The 14,176-nt window shown below is 39.8% G+C and overlaps 2 protein-coding genes across 4 annotated transcripts; both read left to right on the top strand.

Moving 5' to 3' along the window:
• The first annotated feature begins 722 nt into the window (after positions 1-722).
• afg2b (AFG2 AAA ATPase homolog B) lies at positions 723-8,414 on the top strand. 3 transcript variants are annotated; one of them, XM_079663132.1, is made up of 11 exons: positions 770-956; positions 1,149-1,760; positions 1,832-2,017; positions 3,480-3,764; positions 3,845-4,030; positions 6,330-6,488; positions 6,604-6,813; positions 6,905-7,132; positions 7,736-7,870; positions 7,956-8,081; positions 8,195-8,414. In XM_079663132.1, exons 2-11 carry the CDS (start codon positions 1,170-1,172, stop codon positions 8,330-8,332), a joined length of 2,244 nt encoding a protein of 747 aa, XP_079519258.1. In that variant the 5' UTR covers positions 770-956; positions 1,149-1,169; the 3' UTR covers positions 8,333-8,414. The 3 variants fall into 3 exon arrangements, 1 of the variants encoding a protein (XP_079519258.1); XR_013804922.1 differs by lacking the exon at positions 8,195-8,414 and having other exon boundaries at positions 723-956; positions 6,905-7,148; XR_013804923.1 differs by lacking the exon at positions 8,195-8,414 and having other exon boundaries at positions 723-956; positions 6,905-7,103.
• A 211-nt stretch (positions 8,415-8,625) lies between these two features.
• On the top strand, positions 8,626-10,545 carry cUnh15orf48 (chromosome Un C15orf48 homolog). Its single transcript, XM_079663135.1, has 5 exons — positions 8,626-8,743; positions 8,848-8,907; positions 9,007-9,095; positions 9,395-9,455; positions 9,794-10,545. The coding sequence occupies exons 2-5, from the start codon at positions 8,869-8,871 to the stop codon at positions 9,860-9,862; spliced, it is 258 nt and encodes an 85-aa protein (XP_079519261.1). The 5' UTR covers positions 8,626-8,743; positions 8,848-8,868; the 3' UTR covers positions 9,863-10,545.
• The last annotated feature ends 3,631 nt before the right edge of the window (positions 10,546-14,176 follow it).

A 14,176-nucleotide genomic window follows, 5' to 3' on the forward strand; every position in this document is an offset into this window, starting at 1 on the left:
TTGATTTCTTTTTGTATATCTGTTACAGAAGTTGAGCAAACATGATTGGGGACACAGCAATTTGGCCTACTTGTGCTAAAATCTGAGTAATTATTTAGAATTTTTAATATCCTGGCTAAATAACATTGTTGTTTTATGGTAGAGGGTATAAAAATTTAAAACCAAGTTTAAAAAAAATAAGCATTAGACCTTTTAAATACAAAATATATGATATAATGTGTTGGGGACCTAAATGGCACCGAATGCTAGGAATGACCCATTTATATTTTCTTGACGCAGGGTGACGCCAGAGCGCCAGAGACAGTTGTTACACTTTATTGCTGAACGAATATGGCTATTTCCTGTCTGTTTTTGTTTCTTTTAAATATTACACAATATCTTTTAAATTATTATTATTATTATTGTTGTTGTTGTGGTTTTTAATTGCTATTATAATGTATAGATTGTATTTACAACATGGCACATTTTCAAAACATGTTCAATACACTGATTGAGCAATAAGCATACTAAAATAAAGGTTGGCACTTGAGGGCTTAACATTAGACTATGACAATGATTCAACCGTTTTGTTTATTGCAAGTATAAGATAAAATAATAAAAAACAGACTGATGAAAGCTTCCAAAAATGTCACCCTGAAAAACGCATAACTTAAGTGAGTGTAGCTAGCCTACACATTAAGTATTTGTGTTATTTAACAGTATTATGTGGTAATGGTTATAACAACTTGACTCAATATGTTTCCTTTTTAAATAAATAACAATATTAAGTTTAATTTTTGAAGCGGAAGACAGCTATTCCGCAGTTTCGCGCAGGGTAACGTTTTTGTTGGCCATCATTTTTTAAAACACCACATGGGTTTTGTAAACATTGTTCGGTCTGTGTCAGGGATGTATCAGCAACACTGTTAACGCCGATATCATTTTTGCCATCATTTCGTAGTGCCACACATTCTCTGGTATGTAACTAACTAACTAACAGTATTTAAAAGCACACACGCAGCGAGCTTAAGAATGAGGTTGTAGCTAACAGCTAGTAGCATACGTAACCTAGCTAAAGTTTAAACGTGTGGCACTATCTCCATTCCTGCGTGTGTCACTGTGATACAGAAGTAACGTTTTCTGATTGCCTTTCTTTTTTTTCCTGTCAGCGAGGCTACTGTTGGACACTAATGTCTCTGAGGCTGCTGTCAGTGGATCCATCGGACCGGGGCTCTCAGAGATGCAGGCTGGGTCCAGGCTTGATGTCAGCGCTGGGTCTGGGTCTGGGCTTCCCGCTGCTAGTCTCTGTTCCCGGGGGGAGCTGCCTGTGCACCGCCTGGCCCCGGGCTGACCTGGCAGAAGGCTTCCTGCAGATGGACCTCAAATGTTCCTCTCCAAATCTGATCTTTTACCCACCCTCTCAGCTCTGCCTGGACCCTGGCCAGCTCACACCTGTGCCCTGCCCCAAACTGAAACATGTGAAGATAACTGTGGTGGTCCAGAGTGTTGACTTTAAGAAACACACACCTCCCCGCCTTGTTCACGAGCTTGTGAAAGACATGCTGAAAGGGGTGTATGTCCACAACAAGCATGTGATAAACCTAATGGATTTTGACACAGAGATTAGATATGTTGTTATCGAAAGCATCAATCTGGAGTCTTCCAGTGCTGGATTGATCACCTCCAAAACTGGTTTGGAGATAACTGGCATCCAGACGGTCCGGCATTACTGGAGTCAGATGCAGGGCCATCATACTGTCCCAGTGGGGGGTCTGGATGAGGTCAGCATACATTTCATGGGATGACATCATTGTTGTGTTTCCCCTCCTACATATGTTTCACTGTATTGTAGGTGAGTGCCTCCCTGAGAGAGATGCTGCAACTGCCCCTGCTCTATCCGGCCACCCTGAACTCTCTCGGGGTGTCCTGTCCCAGAGGTGTACTCCTCCAGGGGCCTCCGGGTGTGGGCAAGACCCTGCTGGTCCGCAAAGTGGTGGGGGAAGTGGGAGCCAGCCTGGTTGTGGTCAGAGGGCCAGAGGTAACATACTATCAATGACATTCTAACACATGCTCTGTGTTTACATTAAGTTATTGTGTTCAATTCTTTAAAGCTCTATTTCTAGTTACCTGCAGCACAATTCAGACCTGTGACCCTGGGAGGAAATATTTTAGAAAGGTCTTTAATAAAAAAAATCTAAAAACAAATGAAAATGCAGATATCTTCTTATGGAAAAATAATGCCAACCCACCTCTCCAGTTATACATCTCCTTGACAGAAATCATCCACAACGTTTTAAACTATTATAGTAAAGAATGTTCCTCAAAAAATACTTAATTCTCAAGCCAAAAAGGCCAAATTACAAAGTAGCGTTCTTTCAAATTAAAATTAAATATTGTTGAATTATATGTTACAAGGAATTGTTCCTGTCAATGTTATTGTACATTTTAGATAATAGATTTTGATAATACTTTTAACCAATAAAGATTCAAATTATCCAAACTGAGATTACACTTCAAAATAAACTCACTTACCTATATACAGTGGCGGCTGGTGGAAAATATGTGTGTGTGTGTGTGTCATACTTGCCAACCCTCCCAATTTTCGCGGGACACTCCCGCATTTCTCCCGATTTCTGACAAAATCAGATTTACTCACGACTGTTTCAACTCTGAATTTAATACAACTACACCATTGTTTGGTTCCCATGGTAGCGTGTCTCTTTAGCAGCGCGCAACTCAAAGTCTGAGAGGGTGAGGAAGATGAAAACTGAACAAGAATCGACAACTCAACCCTTTGCTCACTCCTTTCCTGGTACAGGTCCAGCCCACACATATGCTCAATGGTGCTACAGGCATTGCCCTTACAACTACAATAAGCATGTAAATGTTAATCTACAGCTCCGGCGATCCACTAGCACCGGAGTCTCTACCTGCAGACGCAGCCATCCTCGACAACTACTGTAGCGTCACCTTGGATACGAGTACAAACAACTCACAGACACACAGGCCAGGGCGCTGACAGGGCGCCCTTTGAGCCTCAGATCTGACGACGCTGATTGGCTGAGATTGTGTTTCGGCGGCATAGTTTACATATAGCAACAGTCAGCTTGTTGGCTGCTGCTGCAATGGTTGAGGGCTCCTTTCTTACCGCCCGGACAAGAGGGGCAATGATACACGCTGCGGCCAGGCAGGAAACATGTGACTTATCAGTAACTTTAGACATCGTAAAACTATTTTAAACGAGATTTTATTGTAGATTATACATTTTAGTGATACCAACTATATCATATTTACCTTGTTCATTAAAAATAAAAAAATGAAAAAGAATATTTATTTATTTTTTAAAATTTTGAATGACAATCAAACATGTGGGAAGAGGGGGGGCGGCGCCCCTATTGGCCGGCCGCCACTGCCTATATATATTTTGTAAAGCATTGTGAATGTGTTGCATTAATACATATTGTTCTTCTTCTAATGTGTTTATCTAATATTGATTGCAGGTGGTGGGATCGCATCCGGGGGAGAGTGAGGAGAAGTTGCGAGCTGTGTTTGAGCGGGCTCGATCAGAGGCTGAAGAGGGTCCGTGTGTGCTGTTCCTGGATGAGTTGGACTCTCTGTGTCCGAAGAGGACCGGCTCGTCGGCTCCGGAGAACCGGCTGGTGGCTCAGCTCCTCACACTGATGGACGGGATGAACCAATCGGATCGCTTCCTCATCATCGGTGCCACTAACCGCCCGGACAGCTTGGACCCGGCCCTGCGCAGGCCTGGAAGATTTGACAGAGAGGTGCAGATGATAATAAACTCGACCTGATACAGCATTATAAATGTAAATTGAGGTTCTAAATGTGTACATCTTTCCTCCAGGTCATCATTGGAGCTCCCACCCCGCAGCAGAGAAAGGCGATCTTGTCCGTTCTGAGTGCGAGGATGCCCGTGAGTCCCAGTGTGGACATGGCAGAGCTCGCTCAGAGAACTACAGGCTACGTCGGAGCGGACCTCAGCGCCCTGTGCAGAGAGGCTGCCATGCATGCTATACGAGAAAACTTAAAGGTACTTTATAATTGTATTTGTATTTAGTCAGGCATCATTGATATTAAAATTGTGTAAGTAGGCCCTGAGAATAAAAAAAAAACAGAAACAACACAACTCTTTGTTTGCAGTTAATTCCATTTAAAAGATGCATGCATTAGTGCAGTGTTTCTCAAACTTTTTCATACCAAGGACCACTTAACCAATAAAAAAATACTCGCGGACCACCTAACTCCACTAATATCCAAAATCACATCGTTTTTTTTTTGGAACAGATTACAAATCGCCTGAAAATGTTACGAACAAGTGGCAACATGTGTGACGAAGGTGTTGCGCTGGGCTATATCATGCAATCAAAAGTGAAACTTAATCTCGCTCCATTGCGGAGATATTCCCGTGAGAGTGCGGAAAACCTAAATGTATTTATTTATTTCAAATGGGAAATGTTACCAATATACTCACTAGGGGGCGCTCACGGACCACCAGTGGTCTGCGGACCACACTTTGAGAAGCACTGCTTAGTGCAGTGCTTCTCAAAGTGGGGGGCGCGCCCCCCCTGGTGGGCGCAGAGGCATGCCAGGGGGGGCGCGAGAGACCAGGAGGAAAAATGGTTAAAAAAAATTAAAAAAAAGATAAAAAAAATAAAAATCATAATTTGAAAAATTATTGATTCGAAAATAATATGATGCAGTACAGTACTATTACGTCTGGGTCTCTGTTTCATTAAAGCTCGGCTCTGTGTGTGTGTGTGTGGAACGAGCCATTTTGTGTGCGCGTGAGAGAGAGAGAGAGCGCACCGGTACTGGAGATCGTTGTTGTTAGCTTCTGGTGCTAGCGAGCTACGCTAACGGATATAAGGAGTTTTTTTTCAACAACAAAGTGGAGGAGAGTCCTCTCCTGTCAGACTGAGAGCTAAAGGACTCTCTCAGTGTTATCTCAGTGGGTCTCAAATGTTTTGGTCACCATTAATGTAAATAATTATTTCCGAGGCACACGTTTATATGATCATTATAGTTATAAAACAATAAGAGAATAAATGAAAAACAGGTATGAAATACTATATGACAGTAAAACAAGAATAACATTTTAAAGGGTGATTTGTAAAATATCCATCAAGAAAAAGTAAATCTGTTTACATTTCTGTTTCATATGGGTGTTGAGAGATGTATCCATAGATCTCTTCCTTTCGCTCTCAAAGTGCACCAGATTGATGCTTTTAACTTCAATATTTAAAAATAAATCTTCCCGGGGAAGCTTGCCCCCGGACCCCCCTATGTGACGTCCACACATCACCTATAAAAATAGCACTTTATCCCTGCTTACACCTATATGCCGTGAGCTGAATATTGAGCCTTCATTGTAACAGTCGCGGGTACGTTGTGTATTTGCGTGGGGATTGTTGCAGTAGAAAATTCCACTGTAGCGACCGGTACATTAATGGGAAACCCTAAATGTTTGAGCACCCTCTATGAAACGTCAAGCTACCCCACAGCACCCCCAAAATAAATCTCTGGCGCCGCCACTGAGCCTGATTATTCGTTTTGGGGGGGCCCGACTTTTTTTTTTCTCCAAAGGGGGGGCCTGACAGAAAAAGTTTGAGAACCACTGGCTTAGTGTATACATTTGGGATATCTAATGTTAAGTAGTTTCTGTATAGTAGACTTTGTTTGCTATATTTTATTGAAAGAAGAGCTTTGAGGTAGTTTGGAAGCTTCAAAAGTAGCGCTTAATAGATGAATAACTATGATGGCTTTTCCATATTAGAACCATACATTTGTTTGATACAGAGAATAATGACGCAGCATTGTTATACAGTGTGCCTGAAATGTGTCTTGAATGACTTGTAATCATATTTAATTGTTTCACTCATTTTATTTTATATATAAGGCTGAACAGGAAACAACATTTTAGGCCCACTACAGTGCAAATTGATAATAAAGTTGACTTTAACTTTGACTGAAATATGGTAATGGTACTTTATGAACCTTAAATTGCTTTTGCACAGTCATCCTATATGTACCCAGGAGGACTCTTTTGGCAGAAGGAGGACTCTTTTGACATAAGAAAGAGAAGAAGAACATCTCCATACCGCTCAATCTGTACAGAATTTGGTAAAACCGCGTTCTCCTTCTCGCGCGCCAAATGAGTTTACCTAAATTAAAAGTAAAGTAGAATTGATAATGATACAGATTATCATGGTTAAATAATATATATTGCATTTAGCTGTATATGAGTGCTTAAAAATGCTTTAAACCCTCTATTGCGTTAAAAACATGTATGACCTTTCTGAATTGTTTTGCTTTGTTAATATTGTCTGTAGAGTTCAGGAGAGCAGGTGGTGGGGATGCAGCACTTCCAGGAGGCCCTGAAGGCGGTGGGGCCCTCCTGCCTACGGGGCAGCCTTGGCAGGACGGAGCTGTGTCCGCTGTCCTGGGATCAGATAGGAGGCCTGGATGAGGTCAAACTCAAAATAAAACAGGTAAATAAACGCCTGATTTCTTTCAACACAAAACACAAAGCGTTTGACTGGTAAAGGAAAATATCTGTCATTGTAATTCCCTCCCTCTCTACTCTTTCGTGTCTGAACATCAAAGAGTATCGAATGGCCGATGTTATACCCAGAGGCGTTTGTTCGCCTGGGTCTGTGTCGGCCTCGCGGCGTTCTGCTCTACGGACCTCCAGGCTGTGCGAAGACCACGCTGGTGAAGGCTGCTGCGGGCTCCACTCACTGTGCCTTCCTGTCAGTCGGTGGTGCTGACCTCTACTCTCCGTATGTGGGAGACTCAGAGAAGGCTTTGGCGCAGGTACTTTCTTTTTCCAGTCTGTAAATCCCCAGCTGTATTTGTATCCTCATGATTCACCCCTTAACACCTGCACCTGGCTGCCCACACACAGCTGTTCCGCCAGGCCCGGGCCTGTGCGCCCTGTATCCTGTTCCTTGATGAGATCGACTCTCTGATTGGCTCACGGTCCAACAATCAGACACCGAACAGCGTACAGACCCGCCTCCTTTCCGTGCTCCTCAATGAGATGGATGGGATTGGGCTGAAGACGCTGGAGAGGAGAGGGACGGAGAAGATCCTCCAGGCGGAGGGTGCGGAGGAGAATAGCACGCAGAAACAGGTCCGATATCATCGAGGTTTTTACTCCTCCTTTTGTTGCTCAAATACACAACATTTAATTTACTGACACAAGAGGTCTTTCAATAAAAAAGAATAAGAAAATTGAGTTTGAAGTCATCAATTGCTGTCATATTCTCCCAGTTAGGATTCGTTCATTGTTCATAGCTCACTTTAATATTTCACTAACGCTGTTTGCTTACATTTGCTCAGCTTGTATCTTTCATAACTTCAGGTCGACCCGTCCAATGATTAAAATCCTTAATCTGCTTCAAATATATAGTCCGTACGATCGAATGTGTCTCACTAAAATGCTTCAAACTGGATAAAAGGTCAAAAACAACCACCAACCTGATGCATGCTTCAAAGGGGATACAGGACAATTACAGGCAATTTGACCTTTGACCTTTGACCTTTGAGTTGATTACAATTACCAATTTCTCTAGATTTGAAACTTGTTGAAAACATTTTATATAATGTATTATACAAAATATAGTTCTGGTTGTTTTTACACATGTAAAAGCAGAAATGTTACATATTTATAATATTCAGTATGAGGTGATTTAGTAAACACTTGATCCTAAAAGCTGTTTTTGCTCTTTGACAGTTGGAGTGCCAGGAAGTGTGCAACAAAGAGGTGATGGTTGTCGCGGCGACAAACAGACCTGACTGCTTAGACAGCGCCCTCCTCAGACCTGGCAGGCTGGACCAGATCATCTATGTCCCTCCACCTGACCATCAGGTGAGTTATTGTCTAAACAGGGAATAACTAGTTTTGGTACAACAGTTACTTAATCTTTAACTAACCTCACATTGTCTGTCTCCAGGCTCGTCTGTGCATCCTGAGGGTGTGCACACAGTCGATGCCTGTGTGTGCTGACGTGTGTTTGGAGGAGCTGGCTGCAAAGACAGAACTTTACTCTGGAGCTGACTTGGAAAATCTGTGTAAAGAGGTAATGTGGACACCTTTATTATTCTAAAATACAAAATGTAATCATGGTCCAAAGTGTTAACACGGATAAACCGATAGAGGAAGAATGACTGAAAACTGTTTTTGTTTTCCCAGGCTGCTCTGTTGGCGCTACAAGAGGAGAACATGGAGGCTTCTACCATCAAACACACATACTTCCTGCGGTCCCTCGGCCACATGAGACCCTCTCTCACTGCACAGCAGATTCAGTCATATCAAAAACATCCCAGATGACAAGTCACTATTTCCTCTGCATTGATACAAAGTATTATTAAAGAGATGGATATACATTTGCAATAAAATAAGTCAAACTTGACCTTTGGGAGTCCTCTATTGTTTGTGTGTTATTTTTTTACCGACAGGCACTCAAAATGCAAAAATATTTGAGATCTGCACAAAAAGATACCCACCAGCCATTGACTTTCAGTTCTCAATGTGGCCACTAGGGGGTACTGTTCCCTCATAATATATTGATCATCAGTAAATTCAATACGTTGACGGATTGGACTCCACTTGTGCATTTCAGAGCAGGAAGCTCTGTCTGTCTACGTGCCTTTCACCTCGTACAACCTCTCATCCAGCCTACATCAGCCGGGCTCACAGGATGCTGCGCTAAAGACATCAGAGACTTCTCAGCAACAACAGGTGAGACTTTCCACACATTTGCCTCTTCAACATATACACTTTAGTTTACTGAATTGACTTTAAGCTTCATTTTATAGTGGAAATATTAAACAATTCCTTTTTAGGTATTTGAGAAATCAGAAAAAATGGTTGGATTTTTCCAAATGTTGAGAAAGAAAAAGGAGGTGAGATGGTCTTTACTATCTTAAGTGATTTTGTATTGTGGGTATTGGATTTGTAATATTATGATTCAACAACAAAATAAATGTTTTCCTGTATTTCAGCTGATCCCTCTGATAGGTTTCATGGCTTTTGCTGCAGCAGGAGCCACCTCGGCTGCTTTCTACTTTCTCTTTACTAAATCTGATGTTATGTGAGTGTCGCTTTCATTTTCTGAATTATTATCCACTCTGTACCCAGGCTTTACCCAGGTTCGAATTCGGCCTTGAACCATGTACGCATGTCATCCCCCCTGTCTCCCCCTTTCAACCCTGTCATCTCCGATAAAGGCTAATCTGGCCCAACAAACCTTTTAAAAAATATATATATATTAAGGGCTTTAAATTTCACTTAACTTTGTAATGTTTTTATTCTTAGATCATACTTAAATATCAGCGTCTGACATATAATCAATACTTAATGATGATGCAGCATTTCCTTCACTCTTTTTAGTCTGAATAGGAGCAGAAATCCAGAACCATGGGAGCGAGTGGACCCATCAAAATCCCAAAAGGTAATCCCTAATATACCAGATATTAAAAAGCATTTTATAATGTGTATTTTATATATTGTTTCACAAGGTTTAAATGGTTGTAGTTAACCCTTATTTATTATTTCTGGCACGTAAGACAAGCATGATCTTCCAACTTGCATCTAAAAACTGCTGAGTCACTGAGGAAGGAATGTTATCAAACTAGTACCAGCCGGTTTTTGCATCAGATTAAGGTTTATGTTTTCACACATGTTGAATCACGCTGAAGCCACTAATGGGATTGTTGCCGCTTTGAGCTGATATAAAACTTGCAGTCGGTCAGGTAAAGCCTAATTATGGTTTCTGACATTTTGCTGCAGCTCATCACCATCAATCAGCAGTGGAAACCAGTGAAGGAACTGGAGTATGTGAAGAGCCTGACTAAGTAAAAAGAAAAGAGGATAAAGCATCTTCTAGAAACATCCACAGTCTGACCAGCTGCCTGCACCCCATCAGTCTAACAGAATCCTTTCTGCACAAACTAGGATACTTTGACACTCAGTGTGCGGAAATGCTTCTGCTCCACTGGTGGGGTTTCACCCGGCTCTGTGGTGACCCAGCCCGAGGACACCCATCCACAACAGTAGACAAATATAAAAAATACTCATACTGCCATTAAAATATAAAAAAAAGAATTTCACTTTGGGTTTCTGTGATTGCATCTAGAAGCCACATTAACATTAAATAAGCTGTGTTGTTCAATTGCTTTCAAAGTTGATGTACTATAGTTTCTACTTGTGACCCAAATGGTAACGAATAATATAATATTGTACTAATACGTAGTGTACTGTGTATGTGCATTGTGTACGTGTTAAACTTTCGGTGTTGCTTTTGTTGTTAAAAGCTCTATAAAAAAAAAAACATTTATACAGGATAAACATGTTTTAAGCCTTTTCTTAACCCTTTTTAATTGAATGAAAATTCTTCATGTTTATTTCACAAGCTTCCATGTCATGTGACCCCATGTGACCTCCAAATCAATGCAGCATTGTACACGTAGGATACACCTCTTTATTAAAAGTTTATCTGATTATACGATGTGAAAGTTGTAAAAATAAAATAAAAAAAACTTCTGGATGTTCATACAATAAATAAACTGAAGGTGGAATATAATAAAATAAAATGTAACATTTGTTCAGATACAATGTTGCATTGATTTGGGGTCATTGTTTCAGATGACTTAAAAGCTGTTAAAAGACTAAAATTATCTTCTATTAAACATATTTTTGAAAAATAAATTCATGACATATCAGTAAACCTAAAGTGTTCCACATAAGACACACATACTCAGAGTTTGAGTCTGAAGACCCCAGTAAATGTCTGTTTTATATGGGGCATTCTACCGAATTGATGCAAAGTGCGGTCCCACAACAAGAAAAACTATTTAATAAAACAATTAAGTACTCAGACAGACATTTACTAAGAATATGTCATGGTCTATTTAAACATAAGGCATTCAATTATATAGTGATAAGCTTAATATATACAAAAACATAATTTATAGGGTACTTTCTATTGGGAAGTAGCTGTCCCCAACCCTGACATCTAAATTTCATGTTCTGTAAATAACACTTTATTTTGTTGAATGGTGTATTTAGAAGATCTTTATGATTACATTCAAACAGAAGTTGGAATATTTAGATTTATTGTGGGTTTAATTTTTTAATAAAAGAACTATACTCAAAAAATCATGTCCCCAGTCACTACCGAAACACAAGGGGTTTTAGTCCAATGGCTGAGCCTGGTTTTTAGCCACACCCCTGCATTTTTGACAAGGCAGTGACACTTCATCCCTGTCCCTCATGGCTGAATGGCCAGTAGCTATATCCCATACTTTTGATATAAATCTGTTCCAAAATCTGAAAATTGACGTGTAACCTTAAGAATCTTCAATTAAGTAAACTTTTTCTGAGTTTTATGCAAAGTATTAGGTCTTTATGTGTGTAAACCTCTTCAAAAATGTGTATGCTAGCCATGTAGTTGCTAGCATTATTTAGTTATGCTTAATTTTAGCTAGAATCGTCACTACCAAAACATACGGTTACGTTTCGGTAATTGACATGATCGTTTCGGTAGTGACAAAATGGAATGGTAAGCTGGTAAATCCCATAGTTTTGAAATAAATGTGTTTTAAAGTCTGAAAATCAGTGTGTTACTTTAAAGGTCTCCTATTATACTATTGTTAGGCATATATTATAGCAGGTCTCAGATATATAAAAAACATGTCTATTAAGTGTTTTGCTCAAAATACCAAACAGATCATGCATTCTATCCTCATTCCCCTCTATTTCAGCATGTTACCAAGTGCTGATTCTGGGTCAGTATACTTCAAACATTCACACTTCAACATAAGGCATGTTATGAGTTAAGATTAAGCAATAAGGTTGAGGGAACATGAAACAACCTTTAGAACAAAAATACTGTGGTCACTACCGAAACACTGGATGTTTTGTAAAAAGTAAAGTATTGAGTTATCAACTAAAATGATATGATACTGATTGGTTTAATGTATGTTCAATTTCAACAATCATCAACTCTGGAATCAATATGACCAGTATTATGCATTTTACAAAGAAAGTTTGCATTAGGATTTTTATGAATTGTATAAATTGAACTTTGAAACATGATAACAAATTACATTGCATTGATTTACTTGTGAAAACCCTCAATAAATATCTGTTTGAATACTATTTAGATAAGGGAAGGTAAAACAATCTTAATAGGTTAATATAATACTTTTTTACTACAGTGTATGTACTATGTTTCGTTGGGGCCATTTTTGGTAGAGGAAGAACATTCCAATACAGTCTGAAAATATAAAAATGCACGGTTCTTTTACTAGATATGGGTAATTTAGATATGGTACAAAATATATATGGACAAAGTTTTGGGGAAAAAACATACAACATTTCAAAAACTATTCCAACCTGACTTTGCACCAATTCGGTAGAATGGCCAATATATAAAACTGACGTCATGCAGTCATAATTTCATTCTCAGCAAGAAAGCGTCATGTTTCCCCAAATGTTGTTCTATAAAATGATGAACATTAAGGAGAAACACATGTGCTTGTGGCCAATTGCTTTGACAGGCTGGAGAAGTCAAAATGAATTGAGAAATTGACGCAATGATGATTTTTTGTCTTTCCATGCAATTTGTGACATTGAGAAAGGTTAGAAACAGCTTGTAAATGGACCTGTAGGTAGGTTTATTGATTGAATTTAATTGAAGGTTAGTCATCAACTAACTACCATAGTGGGGTAAAACCCAATACAGCTGAAAGCTCTATTTCCTCCAGAAATGTCAGATCTGTTTGTTCATCGGCCGTTTACATGGTCAACAATAACCTATGAAACTCCACCTTGTAAAACTTGTTTAACAGTTTTTCATTCTTTAATTGCCAGACGCCCGGGGCTTTGAATGTCGTTTTCAGACGAGGAAATGGTGAGATGTTGCCTGCTAGGGCAGCTATAAAGTAATTACTGCCATCCACACGATAGGCAAAGGCACTCATCTGATTATTTTATGGCTGCGGGGGCATTCAACCCTATCATTGAGTTTTGTAATAAGAGCCAATCCTCTTAATGTCCATCTCCTATCTCAGAAGAGAGCCATCCTACAGTGTCTGACTAAACTGTACTCTCTGGCTAGCAAAGCTCACTGGACTGATTTAATCAATTATTAAACTATAAACAAAAGGTGTGACCAGAGGGAGAAAGGAAAGGCATGGCTATTGTTTCTTGATCCGTTTGGCGTGCCTATTTGATCAGGGAACACTTGGTATTTGGTTTCACTTACATGAAAGTTTTGGTTGTACATGAATATGTCATCGAGGGTGTTTCCCATTTTCTTACATTTACTTCCTCTTCAGTTAACGTAACATTCCCTCCCAATATGTTTTTAATATGATGTTAAAATGTATGTCTCCCAGTCACATTTCATAGCTTTAGCCTATGTTAAGAAGAGGTACTGTGGAAGAGTGTTGTCTTGTTATTGAGGACATTATCAGTGCCCTTTTTACATGTAGTCAAATAAACAGTAAGGGAAGAGAGAGAGGGGGGGAGACATTCATTTCAGCTATCAAGCTATGTGCAACTGACAAGTTATTAAGGGAAACAATGACCAAAGAGGAAAGATATATTATGCTTGGCTGGAATTTGTCTACGTGACTCAATCGCAGTCATGACACCACAGACCATGTGACCAGCAGTAAAGCAGGTAGTGGCTCCCACAGAGCAAGTGAAGTGAGAGAAGCAAATCTGCTTTGTCATCTAGTGGTGCACTGCTATGATAATACTCCATTTTGACCTGCACGTTGCTTCTTAAACTGGTTCAGACACTAGTGGCTGCAGATGCTCATGAAGGCCGTTTATGGGTTTCTCAGGAAGGCAGGGCAGTCGGTGGATGTTGTAAATAATTAGCTCTGCTGCAATACAAAAAACACAAGAGTCACCCGCCTGTGGTTACCTGGAAACTGAGACACTCCTAGTTCATTTGTATAGTCAATAACGAACATTTGATTAGTTTAGTTTGAAATAAAACATTATTTTGTGTGCAAATCCATAAGCAGTTGATGTCTAATGCCTAATGACTCGTATTTGTTTGCCAATTGAGTCTTAAATAGGCCAATTGACCTAATTTCAGTCATGTATTTATTTTTTACATACATTTTTGTAAATTAAAAAGGCTCTATTCCTAACCAG

The sequence above is a fragment of the Notothenia rossii genome (genome assembly GCF_949606895.1).
Source record: "Notothenia rossii genome assembly, chromosome: 2".
NCBI classification, from domain to species: Eukaryota; Metazoa; Chordata; class Actinopteri; order Perciformes; family Nototheniidae; genus Notothenia; species Notothenia rossii.